General features: G+C 33.4%; 2 protein-coding genes across 16 annotated transcripts in view; one reads left to right on the top strand and one right to left on the bottom strand.

Moving 5' to 3' along the window:
* The window catches only part of LOC129790841 (ATP-dependent RNA helicase p62), a 9,883-nt gene extending 3,566 nt beyond the window's left edge, over window positions 1-6,317 (bottom strand). Inside the window, exons 1-4 of one of the 4 annotated variants that reach the window (XM_055828650.1) lie at window positions 6,253-6,317; window positions 6,042-6,125; window positions 4,535-5,790; window positions 85-317 (exon numbers count right to left, since the gene is read on the bottom strand). In XM_055828650.1, coding sequence (XP_055684625.1) covers window positions 100-317; window positions 4,535-5,790; window positions 6,042-6,043 — 1,476 coding nt within the window. In that variant the 5' untranslated portion in view covers window positions 6,044-6,125; window positions 6,253-6,317 and the 3' untranslated portion in view covers window positions 85-99. Of the gene's footprint in view, window positions 1-84; window positions 318-1,032; window positions 1,863-4,534; window positions 5,791-6,041 lie in introns of those variants that run through there. The other 3 variants (XM_055828641.1, XM_055828658.1, XM_055828631.1) reach the window with 3 other exon arrangements.
* A 951-nt stretch (window positions 6,318-7,268) lies between these two features.
* Window positions 7,269-26,540, top strand: part of LOC129786339 (uncharacterized) — a 43,421-nt gene continuing 24,149 nt past the window's right edge. For 2 of the 12 annotated variants that reach the window (XM_055821268.1, XM_055821277.1), the window contains exons 1-3: window positions 21,517-22,350; window positions 22,451-22,657; window positions 22,761-23,053. In XM_055821268.1, the coding sequence (XP_055677243.1) occupies window positions 23,046-23,053 (8 nt within the window). In that variant the 5' untranslated portion in view covers window positions 21,517-22,350; window positions 22,451-22,657; window positions 22,761-23,045. Of the gene's footprint in view, window positions 7,379-14,269; window positions 14,395-21,516; window positions 22,392-22,450; window positions 23,054-26,540 lie in introns of those variants that run through there. The other 10 variants (XM_055821275.1, XM_055821278.1, XM_055821269.1 and 7 more) reach the window with 9 other exon arrangements.

A 26,540-nucleotide genomic window follows, 5' to 3' on the forward strand; every position in this document is an offset into this window, starting at 1 on the left:
AATCAATTATTTCTTTAATTTTTGATTTTTTTTTGAAGCAATTAATTCCTTTAAAATCTCCAAAATAAATAAAGATCATCCTCTAAACTACCCCCAAGATCACTCATATTTCTTAGAAGAAAAAAAAAGGCGACTCACCTGATTAGCCTCTTGAAGTACAGCAATAAGATCTTTAGCCTGTTTGCAATTCTGTTTTGTGAACAGTGCAAAGGACGTTCCTGTTGATTGACTCCTTCCTGTCCTTCCAATACGATGAATGTAATCCTCGGAATTTTGTGGATAATCAAAATTGATGACAAAATTGATTCCTTCGACATCTATACATTTTTTTTAGGAATCACGCAACATTTTTTCCCCCGAAAAAAACGCGAGCAAATAGAGGATAAAAGAAGTAGAGAGAAAGAAAAACATATATTAGAAAAAAATTTGATCTTATTTAGAGGCCCTAAAAATTAAATTAAATTATCTCATCAGACACCCACACGCACAACACATTAAAGGAGGTCTCTTGAGCAAACTGTTGGAATTGAAACATTTTTAATGTTTTCATTTTTTGGGGTTTTTCTTAAACTCGGTTTTCCCATGTTAGTTACATTTGAAGCCTAATTATTGAAGAGTGAGAAAATCACAGAACAGCCCTAAAACACAAAGGTAGGTTTTTCTCCGGATCTACTGGATGGATTTTGATGGGGTAAAAAGCAAATGAAACAGGAAGTATCAACGAACAATGTACCAGAACAGATTTTGGAATTTCAACTTTGAAGCTGAGAAAAAGTAGAAAAATATTCTTGTGCACTTTTCATAGCTTCTGAATGGAAATTCAAAAATTCCTTCCGGTACATTTTTCATTGCTGCTTCCTCTTTCATTTGCTTTTTACCTCATCAAAATCCACCCAGTAGATCCTGAGAAAAACCTATCTTTGTGTTCCGAGACAATATCACAAGATGGCGGAAAGTAATTTTCTTATTCTTTAAATAATAAGTCCTTAAATGTGACCAACACCAGAAAACCAAGTTTAAAAAAATCCTAAGAAAAATAAAAACATGTAATTTCACCAGCTCTCAAAAAAGACCCCCTTGACCCAAATTTCTTTTTAACTTTGAAAGACAAATTACTTCATTTTTTTGAAACATAAAAAACACAATGAGATTTTTTTCCTGTGTAAAGGATTGGCATATAAAAAAAAACTTTCTCTCCTTATAGACTAGGGATTAAAATTAGATAGTTAAGTTTAAAAAAAAATTATGTTTAAAATAAATACCAACCGTTACGTTCTTTCTCATTTTGATAACCTTTCTCTCATTTTTTTTTCATTTCTCAAAAACACTCAATTATTCTTTTTTTTTATGTTCGAAAAAGTGACTCCCAGAAGATTGAAGAAGGAGCAGCAGATGTAGTAGTTTCATTTGGAACTGAAGATTTTCCAACAGATTTGTGCATTTTTAAGGGTTTTTTTTAGGCTTTTGCCCCTTTGTTTTTTTTTCTTCGTCTTTCATGCCATTGAACACTCCATCAATGTTCTCTGATCCATCTTCATGCCAAGCAAAACCCCATTATTTTGAAGTGGGGGGCCCGGCACAACGATGTCCTTCCGGAGATCTTTTTTATTTATTTTTTTAATCATTTTATGACACTTTTGAGAGACTTTTTTGGGCAGGAAGTGTGAACGACTCACACCCATAGACAGAGGCCAACATTGTGTGGGGAAGTTCTGTTTCATTAGGACCATTGATTGCTCCATTTTTTTTCATTTTTTTTAGTGCAATGATCATTGCCTTTCTTTTCTGTCATGTTTTAGCATCACATAAAAAAGAAAGTCGATGGCAGTCCTCGTACATTTTAATCCCCACCGCATCGGCCTCTGAAACAAAGGGACAATAAAGTAGTCCAGACTGATTAATTTGTAATCATTTTGCAAACACGTTAACGGATACTTTGTTTTTTTTTTCTTAATCTTACGTAAACTAAAATAAAAGAGATGATTTTAAGGAAGAGGGAGGTCCATTTGTGAGTATCCTTTTTGGCCCGTGTCGTTGCCTTACAAAAAATACTTACATACGTACTCCCCAGGAATGAGTAGAACATGATCTTCTTCATTGCTCTTCATCTCTGTTGAAGCACACACACAGCTCCCTCCCTCATTCACGCACGACTTTCTCTCCCTCAATCTGCGAGGTTTGTTTGTTTGTTTGATTTTTTTGTTGTTAATGAATGAAGAAAAAAATGACAAAAAAAAAGAAAAACGCGGACGGAATCGCGAAGTTTTTGTTTAAAAAAAAAAGTCGAACCCGGTTGGTCAGTCTGGACTCACACAGGAAACTCTGCTACTACACGCTGCTTCTTAAACAATATGGTATTTGTTTCTCCTCCGTAGAGAGATGAGTACAACACTGCTTCGGGATGGCACTTTTTCCCCCAACACACAGGAACCACCATTGGTACAGCACCACCTCCCCCCCATTCCAATTCCTCAAACACTAAGCGACATTCCCTTTTTTCTTTCAATAAATCGGAAATAAATTGATTTCCAGGACAAAAACTATTTACTAATTAATCATTGAATGAAATTCCCTAGTCAGTCTTAAGGGGGGGGGGGGGGTCTCTTTTGAGAGCTAGTGAAATTAATTTTTTTTATTTTTCTTAGGGTTTTTCTTAAACTTGGTTTACAAGTGTTAGCCACATTTAAGGATTTATTATTAAAGAATAAGAAAATCACTTTTCGCCATCTTAGGTGTGACGCCATCTTGAAATTTTGCTCAAAACACAAAGGTAGATTTTTCTCAGGATCTACTGGGTGGATTTTGATGGGGTAAAAAGCAAATGAAAGAGGAAGCATCAACGAAAAATGTACCGGAACGAAATTTTGAATTTCAACTTTGAAGCTGAGAAAAGTAGAAAATTATTCTTATGCACTTTTCAATAGCTTCTGAATGGAAATTCAAAAATTCGTTCCGGTACATTGTTCGTTGATTCCTTCTCTCTCATTTGCTTTTTACCCCATCAAAATCCATCCGGTAGATCATGAGAAAAATCTATCTTTGTGCTTTGAGGAAAAATCACAAGATGGCGTCGCTAAGACCTAAGATGGCGAAAAGTGATTTTCTTACATTTCAATACTAAGTTTTTAAATGTAATCATCATCGGTAAACCAAGTTTAAGAAAACCACCAAGAAAATGACAACATTAAAAATGTGTAAATTTCAACAATTTGCCCAAGAGACCCCCCTTAAGTTTTCTTTAAAAAAAAACTTAAGATTTCTTAAGTCAAGATTAAGATTTAATAATTTATTAATTTTATTTATTTATTAACTTAAGAAAAGTTAAGAAAACTTAAAATTTCTTATGTTTTTAAAAAATTAAAATTCTGAAAAATTATTCAAAAAAATATGCATTTAGCCTACTTAAGATTTCTCAAGTCATGCTGAATTAGGCTAAATCGGCTAAATGAATATTTTTTGATTATTTTTAAGAATTTCGATGTCTTAAGACGATCAAGAACTTTTTTTTTAAAGTTATGAAATAAAAAACTTTGATAGGTTAGAAATCCAAATAAATATTGAATAAACCAATATTTATGTTTGACGGTTTTTTTTCTAACGTTGGACGTTCTTTTTTAAGCTTTGGAATATTTTTTTTTTTTAAGTTTTGTCTTTGTTTGACATTTTCTTTAAAAGTTTTTCGCTTTCTTTCCATTTTTTTTAACGTTTATTGGATTTTTTTATAACTTTTAAAAATTCCTTTTCCAATTTTTTTTAAAGGAAATTTTTGCTTGAAAATAATTCTTTTCGACTTGTAATGAAAAGAATAACTTTCCTGAAGTTTTAGGGAGTGTTTAATTATTAATGTTTCGTGATTTTTTTTTCTAACGTTCAACTTTCTTTTTTTAACGTTTGACAGTTATGACAGTTCTTGTCATTGTTTGACATTTTTCTTAAATACTTGTCCCTTTCTTTCCATTTTTCTAACGCCTAGTCTTTTTTTTTTAGCTTTGAAATAGTTCTTTTTAGATCTCTAAAAAATGAATAAATTTCCTGAAATTTTAGGAAATATTTAAACACTAAAACCTTCTTCTTGGCCGCAACACCTCTATTGCAGCTCAAATTAATATTTGTTAAAATTTAAATAATTAAGAATGAAAAGTTCTAATTGGTTGACAATTTAGTACAATTTTCATTGCTTCCTTTATGCCTGATTAAATGATTTTTTTAGTGCAATGTTAACACGACTAGATAATAATTAAAATTTAATATTTGCAGCAAAAATTCACTTCAAATAAAAAACTTTCTAATGAATCAGCTTTCACTTTAAATTCAGTTGATTTCAATACAACCAAAGTATTGTCGCCTAGTGTTTGATGGATGGGTGGGGGGGGGGCAATATTTGGGCATTGGGCAGGTACTTCCATTGTCCGGCCGGTTTTTCTCAATTTCCGGGGAACGTTGAGACAAGGACGGAAGGGTTTTTTTTTGTTTGTTTTTCAGGGAAACAGAGAATGTACACAAGATAGATAAAAAAAAAAAGTTCCCTACTCACCCAATCCACGTGCTGCAACGTCTGTTGCCACAAGAATAGGGCAATCACCCTTGCGGAATTCCCTCAGCACGTAGTCCCGCTCATTCTGCGACTTATCCCCGTGAATGCAGAAAACATTGAGCCCGTAGTAGCGTAGGGCACGCGTAATGTGCTCCACTTTGCGTTTTGTCTCCACGAAAATGATGACCTTTCCGGGTTTGTTGTGTTGATTGATCTGCTCGAGGATTTGCTTGAGTTTGTCCTCCTTCTCGAATTCCTCGCAGAATTCGATGATTTGGTGAATGTTGTGATTAGCCGAGAGCTCCAGGGAGCCAATGTTCACCTGCAGGTAATCCTTGCCGAGGAAATCAAGCGCCAAACGACGCACCTCCTTGGGCCACGTGGCACTCCACATGAGAACTTGACGATCGGGACGGATTTGCGACAAGATCTGCCGGATTTGTGGCTCAAAACCCATATCGAGCATCCGGTCGGCCTCATCGAGGACGAGGTATGTGCACCGACGGAGATTCGTCTTGCCGGATTCGAGGAAATCAATCAAGCGTCCGGGTGTGGCGATGACAATCTCACAGCCACGCTCAAGGTCGCGTGCCTGACCAAAGCGTGGAGCCCCGCCGAAAACGCACGTATTCCGGACGTACGATGCAGATCCAAATTCCGTGGCAACTTGCTGAATTTGCTGGGCAAGCTCACGTGTGGGTGCCAAGACGAGGGCAATGGGTCCATCCCCACGGGCAAGTGGAGGTTGATTGTTAATGTGCACAATGGCAGGCAGGATGAATCCGAGAGTTTTCCCCGATCCAGTCTGTGCAATTCCCACCATATTTGATCCGGAGAGAGCAATAGGCCATCCCTGTGCCTGAATCGGTGTGGGGCTCTCATAGCCCTGACGACGAATGCCATTCATCACGTAGTCCGGGAAACGAACCTCGCCAAAACTCTGGATGGGATTGTGAGCTTGACCAACAACGGTAATCTGATGCTCTTCGCGGTAGCGCTCAACTTCCGTCTGGGAGCGCTTAATTGTCATTGGGTGGGGCTCGTAGAAGTCACGCTTGAAGGGGCGCAGACTCGACATGTCCCAATTTGGAGCTCTCATCGATGCGGACATTGTGAATTTCCCAGCAGGCTTCGAAACGTGCCCATCACGATCGCGTCTGTTGTCACCACCGCCACCACCACCGCGGCCCCTGCGATCACCCCCATCGGACCTCCTATCGCGGAAACTACCTCGATCTGAACGCTGGTGTGGTGCCCTGAAATACACATAACCACACATTTTAGCTTTCCGGGAGAGTGCGCGTGACGTCACGGAAATTCCAAAGAGAGCAAAAAAATCAATAATGGCCGCCGCTTCTCTTTTGTGCTGACCCAGCAGTGAAAAATGCCCCTTTCCCCCTTTTTTGCCCCCGAAAACCGCAAAATTTTCCCCGAAAAAGAGTGGAAAAGCCCCCAAGGAAGACCCCAAATAGGGAAAATAAGGGGAAAATGCATGAAAATTACTTACATATTGTCTTCAATGAAATCCGTGTGCAGCGTGGACAAACGACTCGATAAATTCGCTAATATCACTGGCTTTGACGCGATATTCCTGGAAAATGAATTGTTGTACATGATGAATGCGTTGCGGGTGATGATTCTAAACATTTCCTGTTTGGATTTTCACGAAAATTTCCACAAAAAAAATCAATTTTCACACGAGGCAAAACGTGACTCACCTTTCTTCCTCTTCCTTTCGCTCCAAAGTGACAGTGACAGCAGGAAAATTTGATACGCATTGAATGTCAAACTAAAAGTTTAAGCTGCGTCGGCTGCGTATATATTTTTTACATTCCTAAAATTCTGATTCATGCTAATTCTGTTTTTCTTTCTTGAAATATTTTGTTAAAGAAAATCTTTTATTGTATTTTCCTTTGCAATTTTTTTTTAAATACTTTTTTTATTGTCTCTAAAATTGCGATACTTTGATGAAACATTTTAAAGAATATTCTGATTTCTCACATTGTTTTTATCTATTGTAATTTCTGAAATTATATTTTATTGCAATTTATTTTCTTTTTTTTTATTTTAAATAATCTTTCAACCTTTTTATTATTTTGTTAAGAAAAATTATTTTGTTAAAAAAATAAACAATTTTATACGCAACCTATTTTTTTATACGCAGCCAATTGAAATCATGAAGTAATTCATTAGATATGGCAACTATGGAATAATTTTTAAATTGATTTTCATCATATAGTGCTTAATATAAAAATTCTTATGCAAAAAGTCATGTTGAAAGTATTGAAAATAATTGATAATTCACCAAAGTTTTTGTTACGCATGCTTTTATGTAAAACTATTCGGCTGCGTATTTGGTTGCGTATTTATAAAAATGTGTCAATGTAAAACAGCTGATAAAAATTTATTTTATCAACTAATTCTTTCTTTTCAGATCAAAACAAGCATTTGTTAGTGTTTATGATTTTCATTGAAAATTTTTCAAAAGAATCCTTTGAAGAATTATTCCCAAAAGATTCCTTTGATAATTTTTCTTGAAAATGAAAATAGGCTGCGTATATATTTGTTTATTTCCCATCAATAAAAATTTTCTCATACAAAATTGAAGAACATTTTAAAGCAAAAAGATACTTGAATATTTTGAAAATTGTAATGAAAATGTGAAATTTTTTAAGAAAATAATGTAAAAAAGCAAAAAAATGAGAAAATTATAAAATCATTGAGGCAAACTGTCACTTTTTGACGTTGAAAATTTGTTGAAAACGTTGAAGAGTTTCTTGCAAAGACGAAAAGTGAGAGACGCTGTTCTGTGAAAAAGTGTGAATATTTTGAGAAATATTGCAGGTAAGTGGATAATTTTTTACAAAAAAGGTTCCTGAGAATTATTTCTTCCGGGATTCATTGAAATTCTGGCAGATTGTTGAGGAAATGGGGTGAAAATTGTTGCGTAAAAGTTGTCTTGAGTGAAAAATGTGCGTCTGTGTGCAGCAGCAAAAAAAGCCTGACCCATTTTTGTCTGTTTTGAAGGCAATTCATTGAATTTTTATTTATTCCTCCACACGAAATCATTCACTAAATTGCCCTGCAATCAGTGGCAACGGGAGCGACTTCCTGGCTCCGGACATTGCGTCATACCTTTGTCCCTGAGAGTGTGAGAGAGAGCTTTATATGGAGGTCTGGGTATGGTGGTCAGGAACACGATGGGTGCCCTGACAAAGGCTCATTGTCGCCGGAATGGCAAACAGGCTAAATTGCGGAGTAGATTTGGGGCCACGACGCATTTTCTAGGACATATAGGGGATTTTCTTGGAGCTAGCATAGAGAGCATAACTCCTCGAATTTCGGGCAGGAAAGGGTCATTGGGATTGTGTGCAGTGCACTTTCATTGATTGGACAAAATGTCCACGTCAATTGCTAATATTATTCCGACCGATGCGTTCGATTCGGTCCGTCTTGAAGCTCGAGTAGCACACAGGCATACATTCTCTGCGGCTGCCAACACACACCGACATGCCCGAAAACTTTGCTGTGCTGCCTGGCAGGCAAATCCCCTCAAAACGCCACTTCTATCGTGCTTGTGGGGGCATAGAGATTCTCCTCTAAAAAAGAAAATCTCTCACAGAGTTTCCACGGAGCGCAGTACAAAGGATTTTGTGTCATCAATCGATCAGGTCAATAGATTGGTTAGATGGATCGTTAGAAAGATTTCCGGGTGTGGGGGAAAAATTCTCATAGAGATAATGGACAACAGGCACCCCAAGATCAAGGAATGATTCATCATTTTTAAGTCAACACGCCTCCATCTCCTCTGGCGTCATTCCATAGAGATTTGCAAAAATTTCCCAAGATATCTCTGTATCTTATATATCTTGTAATTCTCACAATTAGTTGTCTTACAAAATTTGTACGAATTCTGTAATTAAATTGATATTAATTAAAATTTTTGAGATCCCATTTAAAGAGTTTTCATAATTTACTTCAAAATTTTTCTCAAATATCCTTTAAAACTTATTTCAAATTAACTTTGCACCTATGCCGCGCCAGAGGGAAGAATTATCCTCCAATTAGAGCAAAGGTCTAATTCTTCTTAAGGGGGGTTCTTTTGAGAGCTAGTGAAATTAAATGTTTTTATTTTTCTTGCGGTTTTTCTTAAACTTGGTTTTCCCATGTTAGTTACATTTAAAGACTTGGAGTAGGAAAATCACTTTTCACCATCTTGTGATACTGTCTCGAAACACAAAGGTAGGTTTTTCTCAGGATCTACTAGATGGATTTCGATGGGGTAAAAAGCAAATGAAAGAGGAAGCATCAACGAGCTGAGAAAAGTAGAAAAATATTCTTGTGCACTTTTCATAGCTTCGGAATGGAAATTCAAAAATTCGTTCCGGTACATTGTTCTTTGATGCTTCCTCTTTCATTTGCTTTTTACCCCATCAAAATCCATCTAGTAGATCTTGAGAAAAACCTACCTTTGTGTTTTAGGGTAGTTCTGTGAAAAGGTCGGAAAATCACAACATGCCGTCGCACCTAAAATGGCGAAAAGTGATTTTATTACTCTTTAATAAATGAAGTCTTTAAATGTAACTAACATCAGAAAACCATACCCCCTTAATTATTGATACTTCACCAAAGTTAACTGCCATTCAAACTCACCAATTTGTTGTTTTAACGTTTCGATGTTTGCTTACTGTTTTCCTCAGGTCCTTGAATGAAAATTACTTACCTACAAAAAACTAAACGAACAATTTAATTGACAAGGTATACCTATTAATTAAAGTTGAAAAGAGTGTTGAAACTATTAAAACAAAATATCATAAACGTTTTAACTTTTAAAAACATTTATTTCACAGAAATGTTTTAAATTTTTACATTAGTTTTTTATTGTTTTTTTTCTACTAAATTCTGAAAAATAATAAAAAATAAAATAATAAAATTTTTTATATATTTTTTAACCCCTTAAGGACCAAGGTTTCGATCAAGTGATTGCAGCTTTAGGATTCCAGTGGTTTGAAATATATAAAATTGCAAATAAAAATATTTTTTTACAAAATAAAAATAAGCATTCTTACACCTTGATAAATAAAATAAAACAGAAAAAGATTTAAACAAAACTTGTGGATTGACGCAGATGAAAAGAGAAAACAAGATAATAAATAAGAGATGACTTTTTGGGAAAAACTAACAAACAAACATACTTAAAAGTGATAAAATCTCATGCTCTACATTCTCTCACAGCTCTCTCAAGATCATCCCGAATCCCACAAGAAAATATTCTCAATTGATTTGTGGAAATTTAATTCAAAATGCTCTCAGCTTGGATAGGAGAAAGAGATGTTTGTAATTGTGTGTACAAACAAACAGCATTGAACTGTTCAATTTTGTGTTCAGCCATTTACCACAAAATTAATATTCAAAGTCGCGCAGGTAGACGAGAATATGCAATTATAGCTCAAGTCTCCTCGTACGCGATTCGGTTTAGGCTTTTTCGGTGTGTTGGTTTGCCTTTTTTTTTCTTCATTTTACTCTTTGCTTTTGTGAGAAAAAAAAACTGACTGAGAGACGCACCAAAGACACTCATACAGATTCTATTTTATGTTGCGTAATGGGATTTCTGACTTGACGCTTTTAGCGGAAATTTTGTTCATATAGAAGCGCTGGGGGAGCATTTTAATTGAAAAGGACTCACGAAAATTCAGAGCTAAATGGCCCTCCCTGCTCTTCTTTTCACATCATTCCCACCATTAACAATAAGAGGCTGGTCGGTCATTCAATCAGTCAATGGAATTGATTTAACACTTTGAAGGTTTTTTTTTAGAGAAAGAAAATTTATTTTTAAAAAATCTCCAAAATCAGTTTAATTTTCCAGGAAAAACAACATTCAGTTAGTAAGTAGAAAAATCAATTAAATTTCCTTAGATTTTCTTTTTGTTTAGGCCATGGTCAAAGCTCTAGACTTGGTACACCAAGTGTTAACTGGATTGAATTGCAAACAAAAGAGAATTTACTTGAAGCTATATGGAATGATGACGCTATAAGGCCTCATTAAATAATTTCTTCTATTACATTTAATATAGAGAGGAGGAGAAAAAAATGAACATAAATAAATTTAAAAAGTGTAAATTGTAAAAAATGGAGGAAGGGAATGATAAAGAGGAAGTGGATAGATGTATTCGTGCTATTCACTAATTTCTCCAACAAGGAGGTTTTATTCTTTCTCTTCATTATTTTTTTCTACAATCTATGTAGTTTCTAGAGGCAGACAATGCAGGTTTACTCCTCGCATGGCGACATTACTTTGCAGTCGTCACTGATGCGAATCATATTAATGATTTTCCTGCTACGGCATTAAGTTTTAAGGGAGTTGTAATGGATTGTACATTAAATTTTTGTTGCAATACACCCTCCCTTTGCTTAAGATTAATTATGACAATGTTGTTTATACGTTAGGAACGCGCGTAGCTTTTCACAGACATGTGTAAAGCTCTAATTTTGTTTGGTATGGAAGATTTTTCATTGCTTAATCACATTTTGGTTGGTGTGTAGGTGAAGAATTTTTCTTAAAAATATCTCTCGTATGTTGATTTGAATGTGTAGGATGAAAACTAGAAAGAAATGCAAATAATTTTCTTTGGAGAAATTTTCTTCATTGGCATTAGAAGGGAAAAGGAGTTTATTCATTATACTATTATGAATCACAATCCTGAGGAAACAAAAAGGACACACCTAATTTTGTAGAGAAAATAAACGGATAATAAGAAATTGTCAGAGTTAATATTTTCTTTACTGCAATCAGTTGGAAAAATCTGCCAATTATATTCCCAAAAAACACAATATAGTGACGTCACTGTTGTGATTTGTTTATGATATTAAAATGCATATAAACCTTATAATCAAAAATTCTCGATAATGTCATTATAATTAATGCTTCGGGTATTAAAAAGATAAAAAATATAACAGTGACGTCATTATGCACATTTTTAGAAAGAAAAAAACTATGAATTTTCGCATCAAATTGCAGTGAAAATTGAAAAGATTTTTAGGTCATCTGAATGTTGTTAGATCCTCTACAAATTTACCTAAGCTCTGTTTACTCAAACAATGTCTTGACCCAGGTATCGACGAATAAACTCCTTTATCTCTTAAAACTTTATACACTTCAAAAAATTTTTTAAAGATTTTTTCGATGATTAGTCCTTCATATTTTTAAAACATAGTAGAAGTTAGGTAGTTGAGTTGCTTATCAGCCTTATCAGCGCTAAAACACCTTAATAGGAGCATTTTAGTTAATGAAATCTCTTAGGAGAATTAATAAATCTAAAATTAAAAATACAATTCACTATATTTCGTTAAATTTTTCACCAAATATTGGTTAAGTAATGACCTTAACGGTCGTTAAAGGGTTAAATCTGATATTAAACTCAACGAACATATTACAGAGTCATGCCGATCTTGCCTTATGTATAGTTAAATATATATGTTTTTCAAGATATTGAACACATGAGTGTGGAGTGTGAATAAATTAATTACGTTTAAAACATTCTCATTTTTATGAAATTTAATTTGCCACTGGCGGCGGGAAATTTGTTTTTTTTTATTCAACACGTAAATCAGAATAATTACTTATTTCTTTTGCCTTTTTATATAATTGCAAGAAGTTAATTATAATACGTCCCTGGATTAAAACTCATGAGATTTATATACTAAAAAAAAGGTTTTTACAAAGTCGCTAATCGATGCTAAATCTTTGCATATTGGCTTAAGTAGTATTTTATTTGATGAGTACATAATGTTGACGAATTAACTAATTTTTAGCGCAGTGATTAAGCATTACTAAATGTCCCATTGGGTTGGTATGCAATGCATCCGCATGTATGGCGAAATACATTACAGAACGGAGAGAGATTGTTCAGGGGGAAAAGTGAAAAGGTGATGCAAATGAGAAAGGGCAATCGATTCAATGTGAAATTATATTTACTTGAAATGGGAATTTTTGGTGGATTTAAAATAAGTGAGTGCAACAACAATTTTTGTACACCATCAATCTGACCTAGAATTTACTTGTGCGGTGTGTGGTTTGATTTCAATGGGAGAGGGAGGGGGGCAATGGAATTTTTTCTTTTTTTTATTTAAACTCATTCATTTAGTATGCAACATGAATACTTAAAAAAAAAGACTTCTTTTTGTAGCGATGATTTTTAATTCGCTGCAGAGAAGGAGTTTCTTTTAATTAAATTCAATTTAACATTGAATGATATGGAATGATGTTTCTATGAGGAAGATGTGTGTGCTTTTTTTTCGAGGTATTTCGAAACTAATCAATTCAATAGAGTATAGCAAAGCAAAGTCAAGACCGTGTTGCTTGCGAAAAAAGGAAGGAGAGATGATGTTGCCTGATGATGGTGTTACTGAGTGGCAAAATTGTGAAATTGCGTAGTTTTGTGCCTCTGGATTTGTCTTAGTATTCACCAAATTGCTCTTTTGGTGTTGATATACTTTGACTATATATATTTTGGCTTTATTTTTGTTAAAATTTCTCCATTTTTTAAAGATTTTTTTTTTGGTTTATTGAAATTTTTCCACAAAAATATCATCAGTCAATATGTTTTTGCCATTTGTTGGAGTAAAGGTGACTTTTTCCAAAGGAACTGTAGCTGGTTCATTTTGTGCGCCATTACAAAACATATTTATATATAATACCCAAACGTGAGGACAGTGACAAACAATAATTGACTTTATTTGTGATGTCCATGACGACGCTGACATAATGACGACGTCGCTATTTTCACTACAATGTGCACGTAGTATAAGATGCAGCACTGCACCCAATTGCACCATTTATGAAGGCGTTCCGTATTGAATTTGATATCATGTGGAGGTCTATAAAATATCCAAACAACATACTTTTAACACTGGACATATCAAATAAGGGAAAATCGCAATTTAATGATGATTTATTCAATGATAGATTACTGTCTACCACTCTCCTCGCCCAACCTAACCATCTCTGCCTTGTATGGATTTCGCAGTAAATGTACACACATATTTGTTGTTCTATATATTACACAAGAATGACATAAATGTATGTGATTTATTGGCGAACTTGCCACAGAGGTGGAATCCCTGATAGTTTACCTGAGTTATATATACATACAACACATTTTGCTACCACCACTACACCATAATACATGTTTCACTTTAATTCAATATATAATAATACAGACAATTTGAGAAATGATTATTGAACTCAATTTGGTCCACAAATCAACATTTTCTCTTTCTTATGGCGTGTGTTTTACAAGAGATGTGTGAGTTTCTTTATACGGAAAAGTTCTTTGGAAACAAGTTAACTGTTTACAGTAAATGATAATCAATTACTTGGCGTTCTTCATGTTATATATTTTCTTCCAGCATCATCTCAATTTCTCTTCATATCTGCTTTTTATTTGTATAAAAAAAAACTCATCGGCAATTTTTAAAAGCTCTTTAGCACGGCAAAAAGTCAAATTACCAAATAAGGGGGTAATCATTTCAGATTTGCAGTTACCCTTTTTATTACTTTTTTATTGTTGTGAAATCTTGTTGATTTCATTATGAAGGGAATTAATAGAACCTATAGTATTAAGGAAGTATTTAAGGGTGGTCAAACTTAGAGAAGGATTATATTGATTTTAGTAATTCTTAAAATGTAAAGTTCTTGATTCTAAATCCAAATCTTGGTATTTTTTTTTATTCCAGAATATAGACCAAGATTAAAATAATTCATGCTCATACCGACTTTAAGGCCCATCTGACAACTTTTGCGTGTTGAAGTGGATAAAGTCAAGTTTTAGCAATCCTGAAATCTTGATATACATTACTAGGTAAGTCAGATTTCAAGATTTATTTCAAGACTAACCGATATGCCCATTTTCCGGAAAACTTATGAAATGAATTAATATTTGAATTTGGCGCGCACTATAAGTGGTGAATTCGAGTGGTGAAAATATAGAATGTGGGGAAAAAGGAATGATTTGGCGGAAAAAATAACTGATCGGATTTAGAAGGCAAAAGGTACGGATGCAAACGTACTTGCTCCGTATTAAAGTGTAATTTTATTGCGTAAAATATGTAAATTTCGAAAACACATATTTTAGAAAATAAAGGAAATAAAACAAACTCAAAGTTTTCGATCTTCGGTTCGTTTGAATATTTTGTCTATATACCACAAGGTTGTGAATAAATAATAGTTTAAAAAATATTGTAATACCGGTTCCCACATGGAGTCAATTATAAGTGACATAGTTTTATGAAAATGATTATCCCTGAAAAGCAGTATGAAAGAGAAAATGGATAATAATGAGGGAATGCGAAAAAGAGGTATATATCTACACATGTATATATACTGGTAATTCTCATGTATTATGATTTTCATGTTTTCTGAGCATGGAACGAAGGAGATACAAAAAAACAGTTAAATTTGGCAATGAGATTGGTGGAAGACAAAAAAAAAGAATCTTAAAAATTTCCAAGACGGCATGTGCAAGAATACCAACACCTGATGAAACTTTATACACTAATCGTGACGATGTCAGCGTCGTTAAGTGACTTGTATGGGGATTCATTGGCATGAAATAGTTTTATATTACGGCTCTATGTAGAAAATTGACGTCGTCTCTCTGTATACGATGATGATCAATAATGTTGGTTTGTGGTTTAAGCAGTGAAAGTATAATTAAACTCTTGTTTTATTATATGAAAATAAATTCAACTAAAAATGCAATCTGTCAAGGAGCCCCTTTCTTACAATCATGATGACAAAGACCCATGGAATTTGCACATTTTAACCTCTTTCGATTGAATGAGAAAAGAGCATTTGTACATAATGAAATTGTTGGTATTTAGTGTTTGATTTTTATTTTCGGCAAAGCTTTGGGGTATCTTCTTTTAGTTTACAGTATACAGAGGTAGCATATGTATGTAGGTAGGTATATATCGCATTGGGAGAGTGAGACGCGACGCGGAATTTTTGTGACGAAACTAACGCAAGAAAGTCGAGAATCGCTAATTTTATCAAAATGCGGCACGACTCGAGTGTGTCGTCTCTAAATTGGTTCTCTCGCCGTTTTTCGAAATGTTAATAATAACACATTGGGGAATAATAGTGAAGAAGTTATTTGTTTGTAACACTCCACCTCTGAATACTTGCTCACATTTCATCATCATCTGTAGTATGAGTGTATTAATAGTTATTTAAATGTTTGTGCATTTCATCTCAATACCCCATCGTCGACATCTCGTTAATTTGCCACTTTTATTTATTTTAAACGTTAATTTTATTTCTTTCGAATTAAATATTTTGCCATATTTAGATAAATTCTCGTACAATATCGTTTACTTTACACATAAAATTATTCCCTCATGTACTTGGAAAATAAATGGGTGGAGATGGTGTTAGAGAGAAAAAAAGAGAATTCGATAATAGATAAGATAAAACGCGTAATTACTAGCGAGGTACATAAAAGATGGTGAAGCAAATTTTGGAAGGTGTACTCTGTGGAATTTATAATCCACTTTCTGGTCTCGAGGCTGATGATCACTTTATTTGAGTGCTGCATTGTGTGTAATGTATATATAAAGTGTGTTGGATTTAACAAAATGGCGAATGGAAAATGGAAATGTGCTTGAAAATATAATTCTGAAGCTGATAAGATATCAAATTTTATAATTCTCTTTCACTTAATTAGAAAATTTTACAATTTAATGATATACTTTAAAAGCTTAAAAAGTCTTAAAAATATTCTGATTTTATGACCATACATATTTTCTTTTTATTTAATTATGTTTGGATATTTTATTTAATTTTTTAAATTGATCATTTTGTAGTCAAGTCTTTAATCAGATGTGCATAAACTTGGAGAATAGATTAATTGTTGTGTAAGGTATGAGAAAGCCTTAAGTACATACCTATACTAATTAAAAAGATAAAGTAAAATCTGATAACTATTAAGACAAACATGTGGCAGTTCTAAAGTTATTTTCTGAACTAAAAAAAAAAGCCAAAATAAATGAGAAAGAATAACACTTTCCGTAGATTCATTGTGTTTTATTGTAAGAAATTTCAATTTATTAAAGAAAAATATTACCTACAATTTAGGTGCAATACAGGTGTAATTATTGAATGTAAACAAAAATCAATTTTCCCAAGAAGGTAATTGATATTAATCTATCAATTATGACTACATATTATGATTCTACTTAATAGATGTTTGACGTAGAATGGATTGGAGTAGAGGTGAAGTGCAGGACTTTTCAACGCAAGTTTTTCAATGAATTTATAAAAAATTGTATAAATTATGAATACAAAAACCGGTCAAAAGTCTCGCTTTTAAGCATAAATTTTATATGTGATAAATAACTATGTCACAAATACACCTTGTTGTCCCATTTTATACACCATAATACTTTGCTCTTATAATCTTGATTGAGAGTAATTTTCCTTTCGAAAATTTATTATGTATCTCACACTGTTGTCGTGTAAATATTAAATGAAAAATAGACCTTTATTTTGAAACATTTAACTGATTGCTATTTGACCTAGCATCTTATGTATTAATGGTGCAAAAGTAATTTAACAAAAAGTACAAAAATATGTACAAAACTAATGGAATATAAGATTTATCTTAGGACGTTACACAACTGTAGGTTGCAATCTCTCATTGTTGGAGCTTTTTATCTGGTAAATATACATACCTTGTATACATGTTTAAGATGTGTGCTTGTGAACATCGAAGTACTACATTATGTTATCTAATCATCATCACACTCTTGTGTTAGAATTAGAAGACGATGTCTAAGAAAAGCTATTTAGTTCAATTTTCCTATTTATGCGCCAAAGACTCATTTCATCTCAATTTCATTTTACTTACGGGAGCTTTCTTTTAATTTATCTCATTCTCAGTAAATATTTTATGATTCAATTATTATTATGAAAACATTATTAATTCGATACTGCTTTAAGGCTTTTTGTTTTCAATTTATTTTCTTAGAAAAAAAAATGTAATTCTTTTAAATTTTGCTTAATATATTTTTTTATAAATGGATAAATGGATATTCTGTGAATAATTATTTTGAAGGGAAATTGATTAAAAAGTGGGGAAAAATATTCAATATAAAATGCCTGATTTCTTCATTGGGAGGGGGAGAAACATAGAGGAAGAGGAAAGCATAAAGATAATCGAGAATGGGAGTAATTTTCCGAATTAAGTAGATATTGGGGCATCCACCGTGAAATCCAATTAAGACAAAACATACAAAGTACCCCAGGAAGAAGGGAGAAATTTGACCTAACTGGAATGTTAAAGCATCCTTTTCATTTATTTATGATTTTATGTGTATGATACTTCTACCGAGAATTGAAGCTTAAATTTGTTGTTGGCTATATAGAAAGGATTTAGAAACATGTTTTTGCTTTCTTACAATGTAAATTTTCTATGTTGAAAATCTTTCTCTTTTGTTCATATTAAGAATGTTAAGAAAATCCTTCTTCCTACAAAATGATTTGTTAAAAGTTTCTGAAAAATAAAAGAATGCTGCTGGTGCTTTGTATGAAAATCACCAGGCGCCTCCATTGAAAAATAAATATAGAAACCATACTGTGAAAACACTTTTGTTTGAAAATGTATATGTAGAAAAGTTCCACATCATCGCGCTCCACTTTACTGATAAAATGATATAATTAGGAAAATCAAATGGGAATCTTCAAATGCTTGTATATTAGGGCTAATTTTTGTTGACTCTGGGGCGTGTGTGTTATGATAATTTATAGAAAGACGCGAGTTATGCCTTTTTGTAAATAAAATCAGTCTCATTCACCATTTTTGTATATATACAGAGATTTATAGCGAAGCAAATAGTGTCAAAGGTTATTTCGTACAAGCAAATTGAATTAGATTCTCTCTTTCACTTTTTTTTTTATTTATTTAAAAGAAAAATAATGCTACAATGTTGAGAGTGTGCAGTACTTTTTTTTATTTCATTACTTTCATAAATACAACACAAAAATTCTTCATACACGTTTCCTGAAGGTAGCAACAAAGCAAAAAAAAATTTCCAACTCAGTATTTATGTATAGTTACTAAATTGAATGGCCTCAAGTGGAAGGTATTGAGGAGTTTTGTTCTGCTCATTCTTCCACTGATCATACTGAAAATGTATTCATATGTAGGTAATACTTTTTTTTTAGCTAACCCAATGTGATAATTTACTAGCAAATTGGCGTTATGTAAGTATTATATGCTCCCACTAGTGGCATTGCATGCGGTTTCTTGTGTACATGCCAATTGATGGGTAAATGTTCACCCAATTTCTGTGATTTATCAATTTGCTGCAGATTATTATGAGAATTTTTACTCTCATTTTTACTTGTTCGATGATAGGCAATGAGGGGAAAAAAAAGAGATGTTTTTTCGTTGTTGTCGCAATGTGCCAACCGAGTGGTGGATTTTCCGAATATTGTGTATAACCAATGTATTCTATGGGTATTTGTTAAAAGTACAGAGGAACATTTATTATTACAACTGCGTCATATTGTTGGTGGTGTGCCAGGTTTCGTACATAAAATGGGTGAGACAGAGAGGGAATGAGAAGTGAATTATAATCTGGCCAATGTGCACAAAGTACGTTACCATACCAACCGTTTATGATAATAAGTGATATATGTATTAAAGTGTAAAAGATATACCGAAAGAGATGGACTTATAGTGCATATATATGTATGTAGCATATATAGGTAACTATATATATGTAGATACCTTCTCTACTGACAATATCACTCTATTTAACATTTTTATTTGCGGTGTGTAATTGTGGTTTGGTGTCGCGACAATTTTATTTTATTATTTGTGATGATGCTTCTGTGTATTTAGACATTGTGTGGTTGAGCAATATGTGTGTTTGTTGATTCCTCACCCAATGAATGATACTGACATTCCCCAATGTTGTATACAATACTAGAAAAAAAAGAGAGTCTCTCCACAATATGATAAAATATGACATTTTAATATAAGGAATGACAGCACGTTGATTCCAACTCGGGGACTCATAACTTACATTTTATTACTTAAATTACACCGATTCCATGATGAAAATCTTGAGGAAAGCTCTTCCTGATCATCATTTTATCCGTATCTTTGAAATTTCTTAATTTTTCCACTTAATTTGAAGTCTTTTCCCAAACATCCATGGGCCTGGTGAAGGTCCACCCTTAAATCGAAAACTATTAAAAGTTAATTGAGGCATTTTCTCTATTTGATTATATTATGAGAAAATTATTCTAACCATCATGTTAAATTCATTTTAATATGGTTTATAGGTTTAATATTAAATTACGCGCTATGTGTTACCCCTTTTACATAAAATATATAACCATCCTGTCTGAACTGTAATGCAACATTTTATTAGGCAATTATATTTATGATTCCCAGAGGCGCTTGAAAACTCGAAAGCTTCTTCAACTTTTCATCTTCAATGCAGACTGACCTATTTTATATTATAGTGCCTTGTAGGTACTTAATGTAATGAATCTGACATCTTTGGATGTAGAACAATACAAATCCTGTATTTCCTTCTTCAAAAGGATTTTTTTTGCGTTTGAATTAAATTGAACTGGAAGTTGAAATTTTGCAACTGATTTATCTATTTCCCTGAAGAATCGAATATGATTGCTCCTCCTGTCTTGTCTAGCAAGTATGTATGTTATTTCTCAGGAAAGACTTCAGGATATAATTAATGAATTTTTGATGGAACTTTTGTAGAATGTTCTTTAGGAGTAATTTTCTCGTTCCGGAGACGTCAATAGGGGATGCGGGTTTAAAAGAAAAGAATCCTTTCCCAAAGCTTTCGACGTTTCACCACGCTTTCTTCAGTGGTAAGATTGTCAGTTATTTGAACCCTTGTCAAAAATCTCCTTTGGTTCTTTTGGCATTTTACATCGGCAGGGAATTTTCACTCGATTTCTCACAATTTTTCCTTTTCTTTGCGGAGCGAACGCACTGTACGTACACAATCAAAAAGGAGAAAATTACTCTTAAAGAGGCTTCCGGTGTTCGTCAGAGGAAAATTCCCGCTCACCCAAGGATTTTCCTCTGACGAACACCGGAAGCCTCTTACAATAACATCGATACGTCAGAAAAAAGAAGAAAAAAAAAATTACTCTTAAAGACTTCAGGATATTTTTTGGCATTTTCAAGAAATATTAGTACTAGACGTCTGATCCCCTAAAGCCTAGATCTCTAGGGGTTCTACAAAACAGGTGCAGTTCCTGGGTGATTAAAGTCACGTGTCAAAATGGTCATGACAGCAATGAGATTTCTCACATCCCTCCAGGTGATTCCTAATCTGGTAATCTCTGAAATGTTGAAAATATATGATCTCATTAAGTTGATTGAAATAAAAAATAATAAATTTGCATTTACTGCGAGCATTATGCGAATGATCTTTTATCTTTTTCACTTCGCCACGAGATTATAACACATGAGGGCCCCATTTTGTGTTGAACATTTTGAATTGTGCAGAACGTAAAGAGATATGGGTTTTATATTTAATGTGATTAAAGGTATTTCTTCAAGGAAGATATATGTACATATGTATATAGTTGAAGAAGAAGAAGAAGAAAATGTCTCTCTGATGGACCAACAGAGTGGAAAAATAAATAATTTTTGGGAATTGACTCTCTGTATGTATATAGTATAACGTACTTCCACATTTGGATGTGAAGAGATTCAGTTTCTCGCGGCGAGGCTCAATTGCTGTATATCTGAGAGAGTGTCTGGGTTGGTGGTGTTTCTTATGGAGTGTGGAAGGCAAGTCTTTTAGGCATATGAGAGTGTGAGATAGAGATGCAAAGAGATGGTGTATTGTATAGGCAACCAGCCAGAACAGCAAGTTTTTGGGTTGTACTACTGGTGGCTGGCGATGTGATGATGTGGTTAAATTCTTCGCAGTACACACTGATGATCAGTGTTGTGTAAACGATGTCCGGAATATGTTACAAATAAAATTTCATTTTATTTGATTTGTACAACACATATTCTTCTTCTTAATTTGTTCTTTTCGTTGCCTTGTGTAAAAAAAAAATGGGCACATATCACGTTGAACATGCGGATTTGTCTATAACAATTATTACAGATGTATTGAGTTTTTCCTTTAATACTGTTGGTACATTTTGAGATTGCGAGAAAAGTGTGTTTTTTTTCTGTTTATATGTACGTCTTACATATGTATGTATATGTACATATGGTGAGTTTTGCTTTTCGTCAAGGTGCTCTCTCGCAGTTACAACGGATCAGACCGGGTTTATTGATAAGTGAGCGATAGAGAGAGAAAGCTGCAAAAGAAAATTCCATCAACTCCCGGCATCTCACAACGACCAGGCGAAAATCAAGAGAGAGAGATACCTACTACTGAAAGTTCAACACGAGAGAGGACACCAAAAGGAAATTTTGCTTGTGAGAATTTTGCCTATGGTCGTTTCGCATGTGACCGAGTTTTCGCAGTGTGTGCAAATGAGATCGACGCAGCACATCCACGGGTGTGTGTGGAAAATCAGTGAAATTTTCCTTTAAAACTCCCAAAGAATTATATATAACAACTAGAGTGCAAAAAGAAAAGTCTCTAAATGTAGTGTTTCAACAAGGAGAAAAATCAGCAAGGATACATGGATTTTTAGCCCAGGAGATATGATTAAAAAAAATGTGCGAACTGACTGTGAAAAATACTTATGTATATATAAATAAAATCGTAGATGTGTAGTGCTATCTCTTTGGGTAGGGGAGTTGCGAGTGAGTGAGATAGTTGGGGAATTTTTTTTAAAGAGAAGTGTGTATGTCGCGCGAACTCAAATGAAAATCGTCCATGTCCATGTCATTTCCTCTTTTTCAGCTACCAACCAGCAGTGCTTATAGAATTTGTCGAGAGAACACAAGAACCGGGAGCAAGTTCTACTCGTCACATTTCATTACTGTGCTGTATTTCGCGTCGCGAGCGACGAGTTGAAAAAAGTCGGTCACCATTTATAAAACTGTTTGGTTTGATGCTTTTATAAAAGCTGCTCAAACTCCAACAACGCGTTTAATTTTTCTTCATTGTGTAATCAAACTAATTCACATTACAATGCATTCAAATTTAGCTCAAAGAAGGTGCATTTGATTTTTCTTTTCTTTTCTTTTCATTTTCTTTTCATATTGAGAAGATAAATAATACATAATTTTTGGTGTGATATTGAAGGGAGAGAAAGTGCTTTAACAAGAAAATTCTCATCATCAGACTATTCAACATTGATTCTCTCCCATGGCGGTGTGATATAACGTGAACTTTCCAGTAGTGGGTGTTTAAAGACTTTTTGCAAGAGAAATTCTCATATTATTTGTTACTTCATTCTAAAAAAAACCAAGAGATAGGGAATTTCCAACAAATCATCGAATTTTCCAAAGGAAATTCAACAAAAGAAAATCATTTCACTTCTAGTGAAGTTAGCATGAGATTGTAAGTGAATTTATACAAATTTTTTCTTAAAGCTTAATTGTAGAGAAATATGTATGTGCTAAAGCTCCTAAAAGCTCAGGGAAAATTTATGCAAAATTGTAATTCTATATTTATGGGAGGAAATTGGGGAGAAAGTTTATTGGGAGAGAGAGAGAGAGAAAAAAAGCAAAAAAATGAAGGAAAATTTAAGTTATTTTTGTGGTTATGTAATGATTAGAAGTTGACCAGGTTTTACATGTGGCAGATATAATTTTCTTCAAGGCAACTGGCAACTCAAGTGATTTTGTTGTATTTGATTATTACATAATTGTGTGCGCGAATGTACTTCATCAATATGTGTGGAGAGCAAGGTTCCCCTGGAGGCTTGTATGTACAACACAACATCAGGGAGTTAGGCTTCATATTTAATCCACAAGATGTACACTAAAAATTACTTACTTAATACATTAATCTCCTACCATAGTATAGATAGGCAAAACCTTTTGTCCTTCATGAAGGAAAATTCAAGAAAACATGCCTCCGTGTAATTACTTTCTAATCCAAAATATATTATTAATTATTGCAAATTATGTATTTAGTTGGATTTTCGTTTTGCGATCATTTTCTTTTCTTTTTTTTGTTTGTACGACAAGTGTACATTTTATTAGTATAAAACGTCTATATGTACGTACATAGCATACACTCTATATAGCCTCCATTTCGTTGCTGATCAAACACATATAATACATTTTTGTTTATACGTAAAGTGAAGTTGGTAACGTTGCTATATAGATTTATGTATGTATATAACCACATATAAATAAAAAGGCAAGGAGAGAGAAAAAAAGAAATAATAAAATACAATTTTGTTATCATCACTACGTCAAGTTGAAAACGCGCAAGAAATAACATCTATTATTACATAAATTGTATGGTACATTGTCATTTAAGAATATTTGTTATTACAGGGTGGTTTCATTTAACAGCAATTGATAAAATTTTCCATTGTCATTTCTGCAAAAAATCATTAAATATTTGAGTTTAAAAAGGGCGTAATTAACAGAATATTTTGCATAAGTTAAAACTAAAGGTTTGATTCCTTTTCCTTTTTACTTGAAAAAAAAATTGTTCTTTAACACTTAGAAGACAAAACTGGTAATCGCTGCCAACTCGACTTTTTTTTTTTAAATTGTCAGAGAATAAAATTTATTCAACTTCTCCTAATAAATTCTACGTCTATCTATAGGGAAGTTCAATTAATTCATGTTCATTGAAAAAAAAATTATAAAAACTTTTTCTTCTTTAGAAAAAATGAAAGTCAAGGTTAGAATTATTAGTCCTCTAATGTTAATAGTAAAATCTTCTAATTTTCCTAGATTTTTGTTTGCAAAATCTACTTTGTAGGTTTTTTTTTGTCAAGATTGCAAATAAAGAAAATTATTTTATTTCTTATTATTTTCTTAGAAAATTCAGACTTTTTTGTCATTTCTAAAAACTTAGATTTTTGCTAAAAACTAGAAACTTAGATGTTATTACCTGATTTTTTGCTCCATATTGCTTCACCGCACTATGAGATTCTCTATGATTCATCATGATTTTTCCTTTAGTTCGTTAAGTAAGACACATTGGTAACTCAATAGTGTCCATTGTTACGAAACCTCACTGTAAATTGTTCCTCTTGTGTGAGATAGTAAAGAATGGAGAGTAAATGAGAAGGGGGGGGGGGTATGGGTTGGTTTTTGGCAGTGAAATTGAGGTTCTGTCCACGATGAGACTCCAACAAAGTCAGTCGCCACTCTGTTGCACAAAATCCCCATGGGTGTCGTTGGGTTTGTGTTCATTCTCAACAACAGGGAGCCACCCATGGGCAGAACTGTGAGGCCGTTTTTTTCGGCATATTCAAACTGAATTTCACGGAGGAGTGAAAAAATGGTCATATCTACAAATTGTTGGATAGATAAACAAGAATACTTTTGGCGTCATGAATTAAATAGTAATTGAGACATTTTCCCCCGTTGGCTTTTTCATCGTTATATGCCGAGGGAGACAGAGAGAGAAGTTTGTGTGTAAAAAAAATTCGCTCTTCCACAAATGGCCAGCAATTTCGCGATTGGGGTTGTTTTCTCACTTATGCGAGATTATATATTGCTCGGGAAATGCGAAGAGGAAGATGAGAATGACGCTAGAGGATGAAAAAATGGGTGTCACATGATTAAAATATATGAATAGAAGTGAGAAAGATGAGGATAGATTGTAATACAGAATGGTTGACTTACGAGATATGATGGTGTGATATGATAACGAGCTGCAAAATATCGCGTTTAACACAATTTTCTCCTCATTTTTTTCTCTCTCTCCCACCTCCCACACCTCTTTTCCCATTTTCCCAATAGATTTTTGTCGCAACGTTTGTTGGTTTGATGGGAGACAAATTGAAATGTTCACAGCAATTAATTTCTACATTCTCCTGCAATTTAATTCCCAACCAACCCCCTCTTTGGGTTTAAATTGTTGCCATTGGGTTTGCGTGTGGTGTGAAATTAAAAGGAAATTTTCATGAAATTTTTATGGTAAATTTGCTTGTAATTGGAGCTGTGCTAAATATATTATTTGCATTATATAAATGCAAATTTTAAGCTTAATATCAAAGAGTTTTTTTTCAAAATTATTTCCTGCATTCTCACAAGAACTTTTAATGGAAAGAAATGAAAAAAAAATTACTTTTAAATTGAAATAATGAGAAGATAATAAATCTTCTTTTCTACAAATAGAAGACAAGATTAAGAAAATTTTAAAGATTTTTTTTATAAATTTTATTGAAAAGGGTGAAAATTCTGTTGAAATATTTCACACAACCCCCTCATAAATATTTCAAAGGAAAATTTCAAACCTTGTGTGAAGATTATGTAGTGAAATTTAAACAGAGTCAACCCCATTTTTTCACCCTCATCCCCTCTGTCCATTTTCATCCCTTTCGTTACTCTCTTGCATGTAACACAAAGTGGTTGAGAATTAAAGGACGATGGTTGTGTAAGGCGGCACATAGAGTGTTATGTTATGGGGGTGGGGGTTGGAAGGCAAGTTAAATGCACATGAAAGTCAAACTATATAGAATTTTCCTCCACGACAGTGAGACTCCATCGTATTAATGGCATAAGAAAATGTTGTATGTTCCTCATGTATGTTGCCATAGTTTTCAATTTTATTGATCCTTTCCCCAATGGAGCGCGCCTATGATGGTGCGGAGAGGTCGGATGAAAAAAAAAAAAGTATATATGGATGGTGTATGTGGACTGCCTCCTGGTTGCCATAACACTTTCTTATTGAGTCACACAAAAGATTATATTGCTGATTTTTTTTTCATTTAGCAAACATTGAAGGAATCGTAAAGAATTCTAAGTAGTTTTTCAGTGCTCTTTAAAAATTTATTTAAAATTTTTGGGAGAAGAAAATCAAGAAAGAATTAATTGAAAATCAATTGAGGAAAATACAGCGATGAGATCTTAGG

Source organism: Lutzomyia longipalpis, chromosome 1 (assembly GCF_024334085.1).
Source record: "Lutzomyia longipalpis isolate SR_M1_2022 chromosome 1, ASM2433408v1".
In the NCBI taxonomy this organism is placed as follows: Eukaryota; Metazoa; Arthropoda; class Insecta; order Diptera; family Psychodidae; genus Lutzomyia; species Lutzomyia longipalpis.